At 35.4% G+C, this 22,276-nt stretch overlaps 1 protein-coding gene across 1 annotated transcript; it reads right to left on the bottom strand.

Annotated features, from left to right (window-relative positions):
* Nucleotides 1-710: 710 nt before the first annotated feature.
* LOC137243746 (zinc finger protein 431) lies at nucleotides 711-11,105 on the bottom strand. The gene is made up of 9 exons (XM_067771801.1): nucleotides 11,001-11,105; nucleotides 10,111-10,924; nucleotides 9,944-10,051; nucleotides 5,253-5,531; nucleotides 5,151-5,177; nucleotides 4,963-5,073; nucleotides 4,752-4,892; nucleotides 2,209-2,752; nucleotides 711-2,137 (listed from the first exon to the last, which is right to left on the bottom strand). The coding sequence occupies exons 2-9, from the start codon at nucleotides 10,577-10,579 to the stop codon at nucleotides 1,999-2,001; spliced, it is 1,818 nt and encodes a 605-aa protein (XP_067627902.1). The 5' UTR covers nucleotides 10,580-10,924; nucleotides 11,001-11,105; the 3' UTR covers nucleotides 711-1,998.
* Nucleotides 11,106-22,276: the final 11,171 nt, after the last annotated feature.

The following is a 22,276-nucleotide window of genomic DNA, read 5'->3' on the forward strand; positions in this document are numbered from 1 at the left end:
CCTTTTTTCTGGCAAAACAAGGATATCGAGTGACAGCCAACTTCTCATTGAAGTTACCTAAAACTCTTGACACAGTTTTTGGGCACATTTTTACATTTTTTTGAAAGTCCACTGAGGATGGTCTTGATAAACTTGCACAATTTGTTTACGTACTTCCAAATTGCTTGCCAGTTTTGGTCTAATAAAAATGTTTAGAGAAAATATTTTTGACATTTATTTCAAAGCATGTCGCAAAAAAAGAATTTAAACACATCAATTTGGACGAGAGTTATTTGATTAAATAAAGGTTAAATTTTTTTCAAACGCAGACCTTACTTAAAGTTATTTTTTTTTTTATTTCATTATGTAACTCGATTCGAAAGAAATTTCTATCGAATTTAGAAAAAATTTATGTAGTTTGACAGCTTTTGTACACACTATAAAAATGTGATAAATATGGTGTGTTGGAAGCGTGCTCCGCAGACCACAACAAAGATCCTGGGTATTTCTGCCATGAAAAGCGTCTCAGTGAAAACTCATCTGCCTTGCAGATGTCGTTCGAAGTCGGCATAAAACATTTTTTAGGGAATATTATAAAGAGGCGCAACGCAAATTGGAGGAGAAGCTCCACCTAGATCTATCCGGAGATAGTTTGAATCTTATATTTTCATTTCTATATTTTTGATATGTGAATATCGCGGAAACTAAGAAAACAAATTAAATAATTTCGCTTTCGCATATATGTGTTTTATTTTTTCACAAAATTGTTATTTTTTTAAATCAGGTATGATGTACTTTATTTATAATGGCTTAAAATTACTTTAAAAAAATATAAGTTTATTTTGAATTATGGAAAATAATACATTGTTAGCGTGGACTAGAGTATAGCTTCTTAACCCTAGAAAGATAATGTTATTTTTTTACCCTAGAAAGATAACGTACGTCTGAGAAACGTGTTCAAGTTTAAGGACCTTAAAGATATAAAAAAAAGAGATTTTTTTTGTTTTTTTTTTTAATCACTTATTTGATATATATTCACTTGTTTTAAATGTTTTTTTAAAGAAAAATACTGTTTTTTTAATATATTAAAAATTAAGTTTGACTTGTCTTGGACTTGTCCTTATAAAAATCAGTCTTTTTCGAAGGACCTCAGTTTATAGCAAAAAAATTTAAATAAAATAAATTTTTTTGTACTTCAATTGAATGAATTAACTGTTTTAAATTATACTTAAAAAATTTTAGCTAAAATGACCATTAAAAATTACATATAAAATTTGCAGTCACGTAGAAGATAACGATACATCTCTTAGACGTATTTTTAAAAAACAATCGTAGTTTGTTACTACTAGTTAAGTTACTACTGAAAAACACCCCCACTGACAAGCTGGTAATGGTAGCTGAGAATGAGAATGTTCTCTCTTTACGATTGTGGGAGACTGAGAGCAAAATTAAAACGACGTACATACGTCTCACAGACGTACGTTATCTCATTAGGGTTGAAATGGGCTCGGAACGAGACGACCCATGTGAAAGCAATTAGACTTAAAAATATACATATTTTATGGTTTCTGAAGAAGCATTAACTATTCTTAAATACTATTTTATCTTCTTAAATACATTTTTCTGCTTCTGATGTGCAAATTGACAATGTTTTTAAACATTTAAATATTTAGGTTAAAAACACGATTGGAGTAACTTTGATTTTTAGTTAATGGATAATCCGCATGATGATGGGTAATTTGTTAGTTTCCACTTTTTTCTAAAGTTCAATAGGATCAAATAAACAAAATTCAAAAAACTTAAAAAAAATATATATATAAAAAACTTAAGAACAGTTAATTTCTTTGGTATATATTATCTCGAACATAAATATCTTCAATAAATTTCGGATAATCAGTAAAGTAGAAACATTGACTAGAAAGTACTTATGCAGGTAGCCGTAGCATATTTGGTTAGTAAAGTGCTTGGTACATAAGTCACAGGTCCCATATACGGTTCATGTATTCTTGCAAACTTCATTCAATTCACAGATGCCTCAATATCTGCCATTTTTCGTATATCATGCGTATTGTAGCGCCCCATATGCTGCTGAAAGATTTTCGTTAATTCCTCTTCGGTAGGACATATTTTATGTACTGCTTTACTGTGACGACGCAATCTATTGTATGTAAAAAAATATAGATGACAATGCCATTGGTAATTCATACTTGCAAATATTTATCAACTTACGATTCACGACGCAAAAAATCCTTCGAACAGCGTTCACACTTATATGGATTACCAATATGTTTGTATTTATGATCGTTAAGCTGCGAACGCGTACGAAATTGCGCTTCACACCCAGAAACTTTACAAATAAACGTTTCATTCAAATGTATACGTTCTTTATGATCTCGTAGCGCATGCGTGTAACGATACGATGCCGAGCAGATGTCACATTTATATGGCAATTCGCCAGTATGAATAAGTTGATGCTTTTTAAGATCATGATGTCGTATAAATGTGCGATTGCATTGATTGCATTTAAAATTACGAGCATCATGACGTTTAACATGAAAACGTAATTGAATACGTGTGCGATATGTATTGCCGCAAATTTCGCATCTAAATGGTGAATCAGCTTGAGGATCAAAGGAATGCATTTCACGTTTATGATTCATTAATTTTGTGCGATTGGCAAAAATTTCGTTACAAATTTTACATTGATAGGTTTTCATTTTGCCATCACAACGTAACTCATGCCTTTTACGTTGACTAAGTTCGTATTTTTTGTCTAAGTGGGAGAGAAGATTTATTATATTAATTAATTAGGTAGCATCGATCGTTGTTTCAAAATCGATCAACCCGCAACAATTGCAAAACTGATACTTGCTAACATCCTCACAAAGATGAATTTCATTAAGTAATTTCTCCGTTTGTCGAAGTTCGAAATAACAAAATAAAAGGAATTATAGCCTTCAAAATTAACTAGCAGACGACACTTTTAGCTTTGAAGTTGAACACAATTTTGAATGTTGGAACACAACAAATCAAGAAATTTTTGGGTGGGCAAATTCCGAACTCCGAAATAAAATATCGTCGGCTTCGTGAGCAAATGTGCTAAGTCTATTTTTCGTAACTTTTCAGGAGAGGGAAAAAACCGTCTAGCTTTTTATGTTCTAAATATTTTTAATATCTGAAAATGCAGTTTCCCTTCTGAGTTCATCTTGTTTAAATACCAGTTATCAGAGCAGTTTTAAATAAAGCCAATGCAGAGTTATGAGCTCCTTTTTATTTCGTAAACAAAGATTTATTTTTAAGGGTACTCATTTCATTTAGTATATTTTATTATTTTAAACCAAATAATAACATTCTTATTTCATTGATGTGAACAAAAATACTATTTTAATTCGTAAAATAAATCAGTGGTGAGGTAAATCATCATAAAACTTATGGTGGTCCTTGGTTGATTTGATGCATTGCAAATCTCATATTTTTTGGCAGGAATTTTTCTTTTTTCTGTGTGAAGCTGTTGCAAGTTGTAAAACTCCATAGCATCAATGCTTTTGTTGAGTTTTTGCGGTAAAACTTTCCATGCTTCATTTGAACTAAAGTATTAACATATACCCTTTTTTCCCAAAAGTTTTTAAATATGTTCTCTCTAATGCACATTTTATGACGTTACCTTTTTTACAGCGACATCTTTCCTTCAATATCCGTCTTTCCTTTCCCTTTTCGTAGTTCTAGTTGTTAACGACTCTCTGTTTTCCCAAATACCACTTTCCTTTCTCTCTATTTTTTCTATTTTTGACCGCAAACCAATTAGGATTTTCAGTAATAACAATTTTTCGAAGCGGGGTCGCCCCTCGGCAGTGTTTGGCAAGCACTCCGAGTGTATTTCTGCCATGAAAAGCTATCAGTGAAGACTCATCTTCCTTGCAAATGCCGTTTGGAGTCGACATAAAACCAGTAGGTCCCGTCACGCCTGTTTGTAAGAAAAATTAAAAGGAGCACTGCGCAAATTGGAAGAGAAGCTTGGCCTTAAATCTCTTTGGAGGTTATCGCGCCTTTCATTTATTTATTGTTTACATAGAAATCATGGGCTGCTTGAGTTTTTGTTTTGCAATTTTATTTACTACGAGTAGTTGCTTGCTAAAGTAGTTTTAATAAAAATGTTAGAAGTATTCTAATAGAGTTTGCACATTAAACAAGTAGGAAAGGTAGCTGTTTCGGCAAAGTATAGACGCTAATAGTCAAAAGTCAAGCTTATTAAAACAATAAAGAAACAATTGTATATAATTCTATAAAAAAATTGAATAAAACGAATAAAAGTTTGTTTTCACCTGGACCTAACACATGATTTTTTTTGTTTTTTGATTTTTTGTGGACTTAGCACATTTGCGTAACATTCCATTTCAACATGTAAAACCGACATTGTGGTTACTTTTTTTTGGTATACGAATTATTTTTAGCTGTACCATCTTCCTGCATTAAAATCTCAGTTTTCATAAAAAGTGGACTTAGCATATTTGCTCACGAAACCGACGATATATATGTTTTGGAGGTACTTCTTTGCTTATAGATCATTTCCGGTGGAAAAAAATTTGATCCAGCCAAGTTTTCTACAGTGTTACTTGTAAAATAATGACCAAACAATTATTTTTCTTTTACTATTCGGTATTCGAATAAACTTTGAATGTTTTCAGATAGGTATTTTTACAATTGTTTGCGAACCGGTTTTCCAACTATATCAACCACTGTGATAGATAAGTTTTGTTTGTATACATTCTTACCACATTTGTTGCAAACGACATGTTTTCGTATACGCACTGCTGTACTGTATATTATGTTCGAATGCTCATACTCTGCATGTTTAATAACTTTATCACGGCTGGTAAAGCAACGTAAACATTTTGGACATTGATAGGGCAGCTCTGTAATCGTTATACATTTTATTTGAGATTAAATATGTTAAGAAAAATCAAAATTAATAATAAATCTTACTCTTTATAATATGTTTTAAATCAGTTGAGTCATGCATATTCCGCATATGCTGTTTGATGGCTTTAAATTCAGCATGCTCGTAGCTACAATGACTGCACATGTACATCGTACCTATGACGTTAAAAGTTTCTTAGTAAAATGTATATTTGAATATGCATAGTTAAATTAATATTGACAGTATAACATACGTTGTTCAAAATCTGTTGGACCCAACGCTGAAAGACAGATAAAGATATATACATCTATGTTAATATGTATATGTGAATATTTGGTATAATCTATTCTCCTACCATTGCTGTCACACGATTTTGGCTGTAGTTGGTCCAGCGTTGGATTAACACCATGCGATTTAGAATAGTGCTGCACCATACCTTTTACGTTACGTAATTTCTGCGTACACATACTACAAGCATATGGTTGCATGCTGCGGTGCTCGTACATATGGTCTTCAAATCGACGGTAATTGCGAAAGTCTACAGCGCATTGAATACAAGTAATTGCTATTTTATCCTCAACTTCCTCAACACGAAATTTTCGTTGACTTTTTAATGAAGCGATAGTCTCGTTTTCTTAAATACATATTACATAAATTTTTTTAAAGTAGATGTTTCAAAATGAAAATCGTATCTCGGTAACACACTTAGGCAATTCACAAGATTTTCTATTAGTTCGCTATGTTTCGTATGTGCTGTTTTAATCGAATTTCATATTGGACAACCATGAAAACAACTAAAAACTTAGGATTTTACAACGAATACGACACTTTTGTGACTTGCCCAAGTTGTTATATCGTTAGCTTAATGTGAAAATGTGCTAAGTCACTTTTTACGAATTTTACAGGAGACGAAAAAAACTGAATAATTTTTAAAATAAGACTTTTTTCAAAACTGTGAATGAGGATACCTTAGTTGCAATACGTTTGAGTGTAGAAGCTATGAAAAAGATAAATTAAATCATGTATGCTAACTCAGCAGCTATATTATGCCTTAGCACAATTTCCTCACTCAAAACAAATTTCTTCTCCTGACTTAGCACTTTTTACTCAATATGTTTCCCCATCACTCCTCCCCTTTAATGAATGAAACAGGGATGCACCTTAACGTTAATCGTTTATCAAAAAATTTCCACCGTTTCCGTTGAAACACTTCGAAATATTATCGATAAAGAAATTATCAAGATAAATTGTATCTCGTTTTTAACCGAAACGAAAAGCTTTCGTTAACGTTAAAAACGTTAACAAAAACGTGATACTTTATGTTTGAATTGTGCTGGCAATGCTATAGCCATGGTGAAGCCGTAAGGTGGTAACAGCGAGCGGGCATACACACACAAACTCCATGTAATAATGTTTGTGTAATTCGTTGATGGTAATGTCAAAAATACTCTGAGAAATGTTCGTACTGTTAAAATTCATGAGAAAAGTTGCAATCAGCTTGGCTAATGCTTTCACCTTTAAAGACCATTAATCAGCTTTTCCAGCATAGTTTGAAATTAATAATCAACATAAACGATTTGACTTCGTTTTGATATGGCAGAAAACGAAACAAAATCATTTCGTTAATTTGACGTTCTTAACGTTAATAAGCGAAACGAAATGACTTTGTTTCGTTTATTAACGTTAATTATCGTAACGAAATGAAATCGGTTCTGTGCTTAACCATGCCTGGAATGAAATATAACACTAAAACTATATATTTATCAAAAAATACTATTTATTTGTCAAACTATTTCTAACTATTGGCGGCCACCGTGGTGTGATGGTAGCGTGCTCCGCCTACCACACCGAATGCCCTGGGTTCACACCCCGGGCAAAGCAACATAATAATTTTAGAAATAAGGTTTTTCAATTAGAAGAAAATTTTTCTAAGCGGGGTCGCCCCTCGGCAGTGTTTGGCAAGCAGTCCGAGTGTATTTCTGCCATGAAAAGCTCTCGGTGAAAACTCATCTGCCTCGCAGATGCCGTTCGGAGTCGGCATAAAACAAGTAGGTCCCGTCCCGCCAATTTGTAGGAAAAATTAAAAAAAAGGAGCACAACGTAAATTGGAAGAGAACCTCGGCCTAAAATCTCTTCGGAGGTTATCGCGCCTTACATTTATTTATTTATTTTATTTCTAACGGTTCTGATCTGGACTCTTTTGCCGGATGATGCGCAGACAATAACTTAAATTCAAACAAATGCTGTGTTGTGTCTTATTCCATAAAGACAACTGACACATACTTTATCTACAAACTAAATGCTAAATCTCTTAATCGTTGTCAAGAGAGTAGAGACTTGGGCGTAATTTTTGAGTCCAAACTCTCTTTTTCTAGTCACATTGATTACGTTGTTTCAAAATTTGTTGCAATGGTTGGGTTCAGTAGACGTAACACCAGTGACTTTAAGGACCCTATGACATTGAAGGCATTTTATATATCCTTGGTCAGAAGTGGTATTGAATATTGCTCAATAATATGGAATCCTTTCTATGAATCTAACTCCTATAAAATTGAGAGTTTCAAAAAATTTTTCAAAATTGCTTTACGTATGCTTCACTAGCCAGACGGCCTCCCATCATATACAAGCAGTCACAAATTGCTTGGTCTTCAGGCTTTGCATTACAGAAGAACTTTTATCTCACTCATGCTTGCCTATAATATAATAAACTTTAGCACGAATTGCTCTGATTTATCTACTTTGTTAATTCCATATATTTCACTTCGTGATCTTCGGCATAGTAGATTATTTATCGAAATAACTCATAAAACGAATTATGCTATGAATGAACCTAGTTATAACTAGGACTATACATCTAGCAAATCGATTCAGTAGAGTTGTTAATTTTAATAACAGCTTATATAAGTTTAAGCTTGAATTGTTTTCCATTTTTAAATAGTCTGTAAGAAAGCATGTAGTTATCGACATGTAAGAATTGAAGTAGATTATAGTCAGCGCAAAGCATTTATCATACACCAAAGGCATGTCTCAATTGGGTAAATCCAATTTCAAGGGGTTGTGTTCGCAACCCTCTCAAGGGGTCGCCAGCACAATATATAGCTTCTCCGACCCAATTGTCAACGCACCTAATCGTGTCGAATCCTGTTTCATTGACAGCCGATGCACTGGCGACCCCAAGTTCCTCATGGACTAGGGGGTGGGGAGGGCGGGATGGCTTTTAATGTGGTCATATAAATCGTTCCCGAGATGGTCGAGCTAGTAGTACCTTAAAAGTGCTTTGTTACCGGAACGTACCGGATCTATATCCCGCAAAGGGCCATCAACATCGGTAACACTCCCCAAAGCCTTCGGGGAGTGTCTTTATCGTTAATACAACAACAACAACAAAGCGTGTACTTTTAGACTGAATGAATTAAATAAATAAATAAAATGCGCGCACAAAGAAATGACTAGTAATTCAGATTGATATTATTGACAGGTTGACCTAGCACAGTTTTTGTTAACAGCTGACGACTTAGCACATTTACACATCATTGCCCACAGCACGTAAAAATTAAAAATTTAAATATTTTTTTTTGTGATCGATGTATTTTGATTTCAGTTTTAAAACTGCATTAAAATACAAATTTTCAAAAAAAGTGACTTAGCACATTTTCACATTAAGCTAACGATATATTTCTCATAAGTATTTAGATACACTGTAACAAGAATTTCATAACAACCTTTGAATCCTTTGATGGTCTATCAAATAAAAGAGGGTTAGGTTAGGTTGCAAGGGCTGAGCTGGACACTTCGGTAACAGCTCACTACTTAGGCCACCAATGGGCCCATTGTAATACCCTATACGGTCTCAAAGAGGACCCCTACCCTGCCTAAAGCGGGTCATAACACTTCGTGGAATTTATATATTTTGCTAGAGCCTTCACTTCATAGCTAGGGACTTCAGCAAGGTCATGTAGAAAAGGTTTACCAAGGATGGCCAACCTACGCCTACTAAGCGCTGGACAATGACAGAAAAGATGCTGGACACTCCTCTTCTGTACATCTGCAGCTGCGACAATAGTCAATGGTCGTTGCCCCCATTCTAACACCATGCGTGCCTATTAAACAATGCCCTGTTAGAACCCTTATCAGGGACGATAGAACTGATTTGTTTAAAATCAGAAGTGCTGCTGTGCGTCCCTTGTCATATGAGGACCAGGTTAGACTGGATGTCTCACACGATGATATGGCTGACCATAGTCCATTTGCAATTCTTAGTGCTTGTGTTCACACGAAGCCTGAAAGTGGCCATGGGTATACCTATCGAAACATTTCCCGGAATGCCTTTCGGTGGTGCCTCTTCTGGCCAGTTCGTCTGCTCTGCAGTTGCCTTCAAAATCCCTGTGCTCAGGTATCCATATAAGGCTGATACTGAAGTGCTGAGCCATCTCGTTAAGAGATCTGCGGCATTCAATGACCGCCTTTGCGTTGTCGACGAATGAGTCCAGGGCCTTTAATGTGGCCTGACTGTCTGAGAAAATAAACACCCGTTTACCATCCTTAGGCATAGACCCGAGATAATTCACAGCCCTGTGTATTGCCAGCATTTCCACTTGGTAATAAAAGAAAGATTAATACTTTTTTTTTTATAACGCGCGTAGAATTTGTATCTTCAAAGACGAGAAAGGTCGGGTAGTCCGGCAAACCCAGATTATGTTGAACTTTTTTTATTATTTATTATTTATTTATTTTATTATTTTAAAAAGTTTTTTGTCTACTGTTTTGAAGTGCGCCTCTAGACGCACCCCTTGCAGAACTTTTTATATCAGACTTAATTTTAAAATAAGTCAAAAGTGTATGGGGTTTACCCATGCTAAATAAACTAACTCTCTTCAATGGATTTGGCAGGTGAAGAAGTGGTAGTTCTTTGCGTTCAATACTAACGATTTGGTTTAATCACCTCGAATCATATTTATGACACGATTCGATGGGAGAAGTTCGGATTGACAATTAATTGAATTAACTTTGTATCACACTCTACAACTATTTGAACTTAAGAAGTACCTTTTAGCTCTTCCATATTCGTAGCCGGACTTTCGTATGATTCATCTGCAGCATCCAAGTCCTCATCTTCATCATATTCAATAAGTTTATCAATATCCAACGTCCATTCTTAATAAAAATATTAACAAAGCGTTAGTAACTGTTTAATTCATTTTTAAATTGTTTACCTTCATTCCATTCAGAGCTTTTTAATTGGACATCCTCTTCCAAGTGGTTTGCAATATCACTTTCCAATAAATCACAATTTTCGGAAATAACCTTTTCGACTTCCTTTTCAACTATTTCCCATTCGTCATTGCGTCCAACTTCCGATAGCTCACTTGTTTCAGCATTCTCACAATTTTCCACCATTATTTGCCTGCGTAACGTCACTAATGTTTGACGTGCCGTTTTAAGGAAATTATAGGCGTTTTGAAGATCTTCACTACACTTCATGCAGATATACTTTGGCAACACGTCTACCACATCTGCCATATTCTTTTCATCACTAGAACGCATACAATAGTTCCAGCAATCGTTCAATGTTAGCTGCAGGTCAATGTTTTTTTGGATTAAAGTGCAGTATACGCTAACGAAGTTCCCAATGTTTGTTAGGCAGGCACGACATGTAATAATTTCCTCCTCGGTAACCGACATGTCTGTTGTTTTTTTTTCCTCAACAGCAGTGCAATTTGTATTAAATCTCAAGGACGTAACTGGTTTATAAACATCAGTTGACCAGAAAAGGGGTTCTTCGTGTTTTATCACTACGCTTAAAATAGAGCAAATCCATTCTCTACATCATCGAACAGATATGTATGTATCCAACTTTAGAGTGATGACATATGTGAAGATAAAGAATATAAATATACATTTACGACTTCTGCCTGAAGGTTGTTGACTTTTCCACCCTCATCTCAGCATCTCTTGCCATTTGTATATTCGAAAGGCTTTTGCTAACATTGCAGGATACCGGGATAAGTTCACTTCTCAATGAGGTGTCTACGCAGAAAGTACAAAAGTTAACATATTTATTTAATAATAAATAAGAATATTAAAGTGATGCAGAAGCACTTACATCGCGTCGAAGACTTGGATCATAGTGTACCTAGACAAGTGTGACAACTAAGCGATAAACGTCAAAACTACAAACAGCCTCGCTCACCTGATGCAAATCTCAGGTCTAGAGTTGCATTTTTCGTACGTAAGAGTACTGCAAGCTGAGTTGCATTTAATAGTTTAATAAAACTTTGTACTATTTACAGATGAAAAAGTTGCATATATTCCCGCGTAAATAAGAATACTAGAAGATTTGTAGCCTGCAACAATGCGGAAACATACGGAAAGCAAAATTTATTTAAATTAAAGTCAAAATATAAAGCGGCACACGTGTAACATGGAATATTTTCACTTCTAAGGCTGATTACACAAATGCATAAGGGCAAAATTATATAAACGCTTGGGTCGCTTCAAAGCAATGATAACGTACGGTGTTTCATTGTTTTTCGTACGGCGTTGTCAAAGCGTAGGCACGCAACGAAGGCATTTATGTAAATTTTTCGATACTTCGCCCGACAGATGAATTAATGAATGCAACACAGCCAAAGCGTCTATGTAAATCCGCCTTAATTTTTGTAGCTGTGAAAGTCTCCTGCAAACAAAATGGTGCTGTAAATGCAAACAAATCAAACTCCTGTATGATACTACTTTATCTCCAGCTCACCGGGAAGTTAGTATAAAATCGATTGCAAGATTCCCCTCGTTTTTCAAAGATTTGTAGTTATCTCACTTAGCGCGCTACCTAGCGGAATTTTGTTTTCTGTAGGTTGTATTGTCACCAAGTCCCGAACTGTGTGCCAAGTTTCAAATCTCTAGGTCACCGGGAAGTTAGTTGAAAATGGATTGAAAAATTCCCAAATCAAAACTAGTTTTCTTAATATCTCGATCCATGCGCCATCTAGCCAAATTTTTTTGATCAAATATTGCATTGTCACCGGGTTGTGGCTCACGCCAAGTTCCAAGTCTCTGGATCACCGAGAAGTTAGTTAAAATTCGAAATTTCCATTTTAAAATAAATTTTCTGTATATCTCGTCCCGTGCGCGACCTGTCGGATTTTTTTTCACTTGCATTGTAACTTCCCCAGATCTGAACTATGCTCTAAGTATCAAGTGTCTAGCTCAACGGGAAGTTACCGAAAAATACTTTTCCGTGGGTCAAAAATGAAAGCGACTTAATATAAAGGTACTAGAAGACCCGGCAGGCGTTGTCCTGCCCTAAATTTGGCCAATCTGCATACATTTTAATAACCTTTTTCCGTCTGACTCTGCCCTCCCTCCCTCTTAACTTTTTCCTAATCCTTTTATTCACTCCTCCCTCCGTCTTTTTCGCTTCATCTATCTCCATCTTCGTCTCATTCTATCTCTTTCTCAATCTCCTTCTCTCTTTTCTCTTCTCTCAATTTCTTCTCATTCTTCTGCATCCCTTATTGCGTGTCCCAGAAGGTGGTATGTATTTTATTCCAGTCCCAGTCCAAGTCGCACTCCGAGTCTCAGTCACAGTCCTAGTCCTAATCTCAGTCCCAGTCCGTCTCTGGATAATATATTACTCTGTACTAAAGCACTCATCAACAGCTTTCATTTTATATCCATATTGTATAAACACTGTCTAGGCATCCACTGGTCCACGTTTTGGCCTATATCTCGAGACCCTAGTCACCCAGGGGTAGGAAAATTACCCTCTGCTAAAGCGCTCATCCACAGCTTTCATTTGATATCCATATTCTATAAACACATTCTAGGGGTACCCGGATCCACGTTTTGGCCTATATCTCGAGACCCTAGTCACCCAGTCACCTATCCTATATTTCAAGTTAGATCAAACTACAAACGGGGTGCAAAACAAATTCAAAATCGGGTTAGTAGTTTAGGAATCCATTGGCCTCAATTGTATGACACGTGTTTCTTATATATTAAGATAATATAAAAACCCACGAAATACACAAGCCAGTTTGTATTTCGATAGGGTTTTTTGACATTAGGCCGTTTTTTCTTTATTTTTTCTGACAAATGAAAATTTTGTTTTTAGTTTCAAAATTTTGTGCATAAAAACACAATTAAATTCAAAGTTAAAATTGTGTGTGCAAATGAGTTTTCGATAAGTGTACATTTTTCAGTTTTTCATAGTTAAGGAATTGACCTCCAGATTCTTGTGTTACATAAATATAGTAAACTTGGGTACAGAAATTCAAATTAAAGTTTTTCACAATAATTAGAAAAACTTTACGTTTTCTCTGCTTTTTACACTTAAAGGAGTAACCCTCCGTAATAAATTAAACTTTTAATGAAAATGAATAACTCTGAACTGAACACTTTTCGCCATGATCTAAATTTAAAATGCTGTGGAACAGGAGCAACACTTTTGTGACTACATAAACCCTGTTTCAATCTTTTACCCCAATCAGCATTTAGGTGATTCAATTTTGAATTTCCCTACATATCAATACAAATTTATTACTCTTTCTGACTAAATAATGAGTTATCGTACAATTGAACAAAAGAAATAATCAAATATGAATACTTTTGATGATGATAAACTAAAAAGCATTTTTCGACCACTTTTTGGAATCATTTTTGAAGTCCTTTAATGACTAAATTTTAATATTTCATCAAAACCAACAAAAGGAATAATCAAATATGCTTACCTTTGATGATCAAAAACTGAATATAGTTTTCCAATCACATTTTGGAATCATATTTGAATCAAATGTGTTTACTTTAGGTGATCAAAAATTTATAATCATTTTTCATTCAGCTTTCTGAATCTTTTATGAATATATTTGTTGACTGAATAATGAATTTTATACTTGTTGAAATTTTACTTTTCATTCAAAATTTTATAGTTTTCACATACACATATTTTTTCAATCATGAAGCTAAGAAAAAACATATAAACATTTTATTATTTATGCAAAAGATATTCTTCAAGACAAAAATAATGTAATGCTGCTCGTGAACGAAGATTTCCCCAACCATTTCTCCCCTTCAGCTTCCCAAAAAATACATGATGATTGGACAATACATAGGTTGTGAGCTATTTGAACCCCAGGTAAGTGAAACTATCTTGACATACCTGGATACGGCTTCAACATCCCGTATCGTATCCATATTTTAAGATGCAGACGATAATGCTGATGTTGGATGTTGTAGTCGCAGGTGTATATCGGTCAAGTTTGTTTGCGAGTTAGATGTGGTTCGAATAGCTCACTTCCACATGCTTTCTTCCCCTGATGAAATAAGATTATTATGTATTATCCTATTTTGAATGAGATATGAAGAATTAGTGCATTATAATGGCATTCAAAAATGATTCAAAAATCTCAACCAAAACGATTGAAATATATTCACGGATATGATCAGAAAATGACTGAAAAGCAGTCAAATATTACTCTAAAACTATTAAAGCTCAATTTCACAATGATATCAAATATGAATAAAAAGCGTTTCGAAATAGGAATCATAAATGATTATTCAAGAATAATCACATTTATGGTACATTTTTCTCCCGACGATACGTTAATTTTCGAACAGAAGATGCTTTTAAATTTGAACGTTTTTGATCATTTTGGGGTATGATATTTAAATATTTTTTGATCAAAATTTTCAATAAATGTTGGCTGGGACGTCTCTGCACAGAACCCTATTTGACCGTTTTCAACCGAAACAACAATGGCAACCCAGATTTTCCCGTTATGCTCACTTAAGCGAGTGCCTGTCAGAAAGAAGTCAACACACTTGTACTTGTACACCATGATTCAATTACTAGAGGTTTGTTTTCCAATGATGACAGATCTTTGACACTCCCGAATTGGAAAATCTGGACGGGTTGCTTTTACGAAGTAAGAAAAACGGGGAATAATTTAATCCCCTTCAGTGAAAATTGTAGTAGAAAAGTATCTTTGGTAGTATATTAATAGTGATAATAAATTTTTAAATACCAACAGGTTTTGCGGGAAATAATTAATTTTCTACTAAATATTTCGTGAATTGATAAAGTTATGTTGGTTTGGTCATTCTTTCAGACATTGTTTGAAGAATGCCGTACCTTATAATTTTATTCAAAAATGCACTATCTCAAAATTTGTTTCAAAAACTCCCTATATGAGCATAAGTTCAATGCATTTTGTCATAAGAGGGAGTTAATGAAAAGCATTCTGAGATGAAGCGTTCTTCAATCTAACTCTAATATAGGGCGGTTTTGTGACAAATCCTGAATTGGGAAATTTTTTAAAAATATTTTGATATAACACGATTTTGAACCGGCAGCCGACATGGGGTGATACGCTACTCAGCAGCCGCAATGAACTGACAAAAACAAAAATAAAAGAAAATGGCTTATTGTCTTAGAACCTTATATTCCTCCCTTGAGCTTGGCAGAGGAGTTAAGCTTTTGTACGGTCCTGCTACACAGGGAGTATTCACCTTTTTATTCTGAAATTTCGGAAAGCTCTTTTCCGTTAAGTATTCATGGAAGCGTTCCGGATAAACCGTTAATTTAGAATATTCGGAATACGTCCATTTGATACTACCTCACGAGATCCGAATATATCAAATAAGTATATACAAAATATTCCAAATATAAACCGATTCCCCAAATTCTTAAATGGAGACGAATGTTCCGAACATACGGAATTAATAGAACAGAAGGTCGACTTTTAATACGCGTCCAAAAATATCGAGAGAAGTGTCAAAAGACGCGTATTGACCTCGATAACAATAATTCGAAGGCGGAAATATAAATTTTAGCTCGTTCAAAAGATATTGACGAAAAACTGAAAAATTACCCCGGGTTGCGTTGGCGGCCTTCAGCCGAGCTTATAAAAATTTATCCTGGCCACCCAATGGGGTGGGATCAAAATTAAATGCGTGCAAAATTCCTTTGTACACAAAATCTTTTTCAGTGCACAAAAACATTACAACAACCACATGAAAATTACCAACTTCAGCTGCAATTATCTCCGGACAGAGATACAATTTTTCTTTTCCGCCTTCGGATCATTGTTGTCGAGGTCACCTCTCTCGATATTTTTGGACGCGTATTAGCAGTAGAGTCCTGTTCTAGACTTTTACCTGAATAAGTTAACATGCCCAATGAGTACATTTCGTGACATTTTTGCGTGAATCGATTTAATAGTCGAGGTTTTGACGTTGAACGATGAATTTTGAATTGGTTTAGGTTTCGTATATTCATAAGTTTACGAAAGTGCACTTTTTCTTGGTGTCTTCACTGTTCATAACATTAAAAAATAAATAAATAAACGTCAGGCGCGATAACCTCCGAAGAGATCTAAGGCCTAGCTCTTCCAATTTGCGTCGTGCTCCTCTTGATTTTCCCTACAAATTGGCCGGACGGGACCTACATGTTTTATGCCGACTCCGAACGGCATCTGCAAAGCAGATGAGTTTTCACCGAGAGCTGTTCATGGCAGAAATACACTCGGAGCGTTTGCCAAACACTGCCGAGGGGCGATCCTCGCTTAGAAAATTTTCTTCTAATTGAAAAACCTTATTTCTAAAATTTTTTTGGTGTTGCTTTGCCCGGGGTGTGAACTCAGGGCATATGGTGTGGTAGGCGGAGCACGCTACCATCACACCACGGCGGCCGCCTACCTATGTTCAATGTTCAGTCATACTAATGGATCGAGACATAGTTAATAAATTCACTATAAAATTAAAAAAAATGGTCTAAGGAATTATGCAGTTCAGTACTTATCCGGTATTTGTAAACTGATTGCTTCCTATTTGTAATACTAATATTTTTCGAAAATTCGCAAAGAAACAGCACAGTTAACGGATGTCAATTCGATTTGGGAGCAAAATGGCCGCAATTGTCAAAAAAAATTTCTGTCGAGCACACCTCTTGTGATTGAATCATGCTTGTACACTATGACTTGGATTCGGCTTGTTTACAAGTAAATCATAGATGAATTGATACGAATCTCTTACTTACGCTCTCATATTTTCGCTCTCACGAGGGATTTATCTTCTAGTTGTTGCTGGCAACAATCACAGATAAATCCCTCGCGCCAGCTGAAGCGGGTGCCAGAACAAAAAATGTGCCAGCCAAAACGAAAAACGTGCCAAAAATTTTGGTAAACTTTAGTTTGACCTACAACTGTAGAATAGCGTTCAAAAATTATGGGAAAAAGGATAAAAATACTTGTTTTAGTGTAGGTATTATTAGTTCGAAGGCGGAGGGTAAATATTATCTCCCATTCAAAAGTTATCACTAAAAATAGGTTTTGTAAATATGAACTCCCGATGCAACCAGCCCATTTTGATCACAGAACCTGGAACGCCAGACATGTAGGATAAGCCCTATCCATTAAATAATGTTAACTATTATATCATACGTCCGATTTACTGAAATTTCAAAAGAATGTATGGTTTTCACTGCGAGCTAAATGCGTTACAATATTTGACTAATTAATTTAATCGAAATGTAAATTTTACTTAGATTTGTTTATATTTAACTCTAACTAGTCGTATTATTGTAAAATAACTTTAAGGAAATAAATATTTTACAACTATCATTTTATGAAATGATTGAAACTATAATCGCCGAAATGTATGTCAAAAATCCATATTTTCAGATCTATTAATTTTTGTTTGGAGTGGCATCATTGATAAATGTTATAAAAAATGTGCATTTTGACAGCGCTCTCTCGAAACAAAGAGTTGCAAATCCATTCATCTATGAAGTAAATTGGCCACTAATGGCATATTTACATTAAAACCTTGGTCGCTTCGGATTGGAGAAAGCGTTAAGGCCATTGTTTACTATATAGTTTGGCAGCTTAAATCATAGATTAGATTGATACGAATCTTTTGCTTATGCTCTCATATTTTCGCTCTCACGAGGGATTTATCTTCTAGTTGTTGCTGGCAACAATCACAGATAAATCCCTCGCGCCAGCTGAAGCGGGTGCCAGAACAAAAAATGTGCCAGCCAAAACGAAAAACGTGTCAAAAATTTTGGTAAACTTTAGTTTGACCTACAACTGTAGAATAGCGTTCAAAAATTATGGGAAAAAGGACAAAAATACTTGTTTTAGTGTAAGTATTATTAGTTCGAAGGCGGAGGGTAAATATTATTTCCCATTCAAAAGTTATCACTAAAAATAAGTTTTGTAAATATGAACTCCCGATGCAACCAGTCCATTTTGATCACAGAACCTGGAACGCCAGACATGCAGGATAAGCCCTATCCATTAAATAATGTTAACTATTATATCATAGGTCCGATTTACTGAAATTTCAAAAGAATATATGGTTTTCACTGCGAGTTAAATGCGTTACAATATTTGACTAATTAATTTAATCGAAATGTAAATTTTACTTAGATTTGTTTATATTTAACTCAAAATAGTCGTATTATTGTAAAATAACTTTAAGGAAATAAATATTTTACGACTATCATTTTATTAAATGATTGAAACTATAATCGCCGAAATGTATATCAAAAATACGCATTTTCAGATCTATTCATTTTTGTTTGTAGTGGCATCATTGATAAATGTTATAAAAAATGTGCATTTTGACAGCGTTCTCTCGTAACAAAGAGTTGCAAATCCATTCATCTATGGCTTAAATTGAGGTTATGTTGCGAATATAGTGGAAGGCACTCGAATTAAGTGAACGAGACATTCGAATAGAGTGAAATGAAGAACAGTAGGAAGAGCAGAGTTGCATTGGATCAATCATTGCATCAATATTAAAGATAAATTTTGAAAAAATAATTAAATACTTGAGTATAAGCAAATATTTTCTTTCAATTAATGCAATTAAGTTGTACTAGATGCTATATATTCCAAAATTATAACATTTTATGTCTGTTTAAAAATTTAACTTCAATTTCCCTAAGGTTTCCGTAATATGGCCATTAGTGATGTCTGTGTGTGTGCAAATTTTGAGCGATCAGCCGCTAGTTGCGCTACTTGGTAAAGTTTAAAATGGTCAAGGCCATGGTGGAATCACCAGGTGAAGTAAATAAAAAAAGACGGAAGATGTACACTATCTGAAACGGTAGTGTTGTATTTTCGGCGGTCAGAAGAGGGTAAAATTTTTACCCGCTTTGAAGAATTAGGAGTAGAAAAATAAATACCTTGCTACGAAAGCCATTACAGAAATTGCTGTTTTCAGCATATCAGTGCCACCTAACGCCAATGCAAAATTGAATACAAAGGACAAGTGCGAGTTAACATTACTTTTAGGATCAAATAAAAATAAAAAATTTAATTTGGCCACTTTAACTGACCTCAATTTCAACTGCAGTTGAAACTTTCATTGAAAAACCGGACATGAAAGAAACATGTGTTATAGATCTAAAGTGCATACATATGTATGTACGTCAGTTATTTAGTTGTACTTGTCTGCCTTTGGCGGAACTTAAATGGGTTTCGGATTCGATGAAAAGCTTTACAGTCACACTTGGAAGTGATCGTGATAGTCTTAAATGTGTTTCCGTCCCTTAAAATTCATTGACATGTTCATCTGCTTTATTGATTTTTCGTTGAGAGTCGGGATTAAAAAATATGCTCTTCTAATATATAATAACAAACTTAATCAGAAGATCCCCAAACATTCCTGACAGTTGAATTCGTGATGTATTACTGATGTTACCAAGTTATTATTTACCAAAATATGTCAGGGGATAGACTAGCCCAGTGACATTCGGCCTAGAACGATAAGATGCTGATCCGAAGCGAGCTGGATTCATATATTCTAAATTACAATCTTTAAGTGTAACATTCCTCTCATCTTAGTGTTCTGATTTTTAGGGCCAAACAGCAACAGTTAGTTACAATTTTTTGTATATTTAGAATACTGTTTAGCCGAAGTTTTTTCAAAATAAGGTATAATACGACAATTTTGGGGTTCTTGTAGGAATGAGAAAAACATTCTTCGAAAGTCGTCACTAGTACTGTACAGGGGAAAATCCTCACTTTCATAAACTTCAAAAAAGGAAAGTGGGAAGAATATAAATCCTTTACAGACAGCCGCTTTGCTGCCCTCCCTATCCCGACTGATGCCCGCCAAGGGGAGCGTGCTTTCCGTAAGGTCATTAAATCCGCCTCGGCACATTTCATTCCCGCCGGGAGAATTCCCGAAATCCGGCCCACTTCCCGGCGGAGGCCGCAAACTTAGCGAGAGATCGTGACCTTATAAGACAGCTTGATCCAGGCGACCCCCAAATAAGGGATATAAACCAACGCATCAGATTGCTTGTGGATGAACACAAGCGGGTGAAATGGGAGGAGCACCTAAGAGGTTGTTACCTCTCTACCGGTGTGGGTAAACTTTGGTTCACCGTAAAGTCCCTATCGAATCCGACTAAGCACAAAGACAAAGTTTCCATCGCCTTTGGCGACAAACTGCTGTCGGACGCGAAAAAATGCGCGAGCGCTTTCTGCCGACAATATATAATGTATCCTACGGTCGACAAAGATAGACGAGGAGCCAATAGACACGCACATAAACACAAATTCAGCGCGTCACCAATCACCATTACCGCTAAAGAGGTTGAGGACGCCATTGGTCGTGCTAAACTATCCAAAGCAGTGGGCCCAGACGGCATAGCCATGCCGATGCTTAAAAGCCTAGGGAAAGAGGGTTTCAAATATTTAGCGCATGTCTTCAATCTGTCTCTTTCCACCTTTGTCATACCTGATAAATGGAAAATGACCAAGGTGGTCCCGCTACTAAAGCCTGGGAAACCAGCTAACATAGGTGAGTCGTATCGTCCGATATCTCTCCTATCGCCAGTGGCAAAGACGCTTGAAGCCATTTTGCTCCCTTATTTCCAAGCAAATTTGCAGCTAGCCCCTCATCAGCATGGCTTCAGAAAACTCCATAGCACTACCACCGCGCTAAATGCCATTAGCACCCAGATAAATTGCGGTTTAAATCAATACCCCCACCATAGAACAGTACTCGTAGCGCTAGACCTATCAAAAGCTTTCGATACGGTCAACCATGGCTCGTTTAATAATTTGGGAAAAATTTAAACAACGTGACATCAGGACGGACAAGGCGACAGCTGTTTCGATTATACCTTGTAAATCTCTTCAAAGCCTTTTCTCCCGGGAGTGGGAGTCGAACTCGCACTCCTACGATAGTTGAAAATGGTTGTAAACGCATTCAGCTACGTCATGCCTGTTGTAAAGTTCTTCCCAATTGCCTTCTTTTTTGCATATTTTAATCTTTTACACATTGCATACTTCGTATGCAATTATGTGTTAAAGCTATGCTTGGTACGGCGGTTTTCAAAGAAACTTTGGTTTTTGTTGCTGTTTTCGTTCTATTTATAGAACTACAACGAATTAACCAATTTTTTCTGTTTGTATGATTTTTTAATAATCGGGGATTGCCCATATTGCTTTTCTAAATGTATGAAAACATTTATTTGAAGCAATTTTTTTATTTTATAATTTATTTAATAATTTGGGAAAAATTTAAACAACGTGACATCAGGACGGACAAGGCGACAGCTGTTTCGATTATACCTTGTAAATCTCTTCAAAGCCTTTTCTCCCGGGAGTGGGAGTCGAACTCGCACTCCTACGATAGTTGAAAATGGTTGTAAACGCATTCAGCTACGTCATGCCTGTTGTAAAGTTCTTCCCAATTGCCTTCTTTTTTGCATATTTTAATCTTTTACACATTGCATACTTCGTATGCAATTATGTGTTAAAGCTATGCTTGGTACGGCGGTTTTCAAAGAAACTTTGGTTTTTGTTGCTGTTTTCGTTCTATTTATAGAACTACAACGAATTAACCAATTTTGTCTGTTTGTATGATTTTTTAATAATCGGGGATTGCCCATATTGCTTTTCTAAATGTATGAAAACATTTATTTGAAGCAATTTTTTAATTTTATAATTTATTTAATAATTTGGGAAAAATTTAAACAACGTGACATCAGGACAGACAAGGCGACAGCTGTTTCGATTATACCTTGTAAATCTCTTCAAAGCCTTTTCTCCCGGGAGTGGGAGTCGAACTCGCACTCCTACGATAGTTGAAAATGGTTGTAAACGCATTCAGCTACGTCATGCCTGTTGTAAAGTTCTTCCCAATTGCCTTCTTTTTTGCATATTTTAATCTTTTACACATTGCATACTTCGTATGCAATTATGTGTTAAAGCTATGCTCGTTACTGCAGGACCTGGAAGGGTCTACCCTTCCCCCATGTCTTAAAAGGTGGACCGCAAATTATCTGGGTGGTCGGCAGGCATCGGTGCAATTTAGAAACGAAACATCAAAACCAAGGAGAATTAAACAAGGGGTGCCACAGGG

This window comes from Eurosta solidaginis, chromosome 3 (assembly GCF_040869045.1).
Source record: "Eurosta solidaginis isolate ZX-2024a chromosome 3, ASM4086904v1, whole genome shotgun sequence".
NCBI lineage: Eukaryota > Metazoa > Arthropoda > Insecta > Diptera > Tephritidae > Eurosta > Eurosta solidaginis.

What these genes read in the sequence shown, in the direction of transcription:
- LOC137243746 (XM_067771801.1), bottom strand. Translation starts at nt 10,579, where the DNA reads ATGTCGGTTACCGAGGAGGAAATTATTACATGTCGTGCCTGCCTAACA. An exon ending in AAGCTCTGAATGGAATGAAG is followed by an intron (nt 10,052 to 10,110) that starts GTAAACAATTTA and finishes ATTTTTATTAAG; the next exon opens with AATGGACGTTGGATATTGAT. An exon ending in TGTCGTTTGCAACAAATGTG is followed by an intron (nt 2,753 to 4,751) that starts GTAAGAATGTAT and finishes TCTCCCACTTAG; the next exon opens with ACAAAAAATACGAACTTAGT.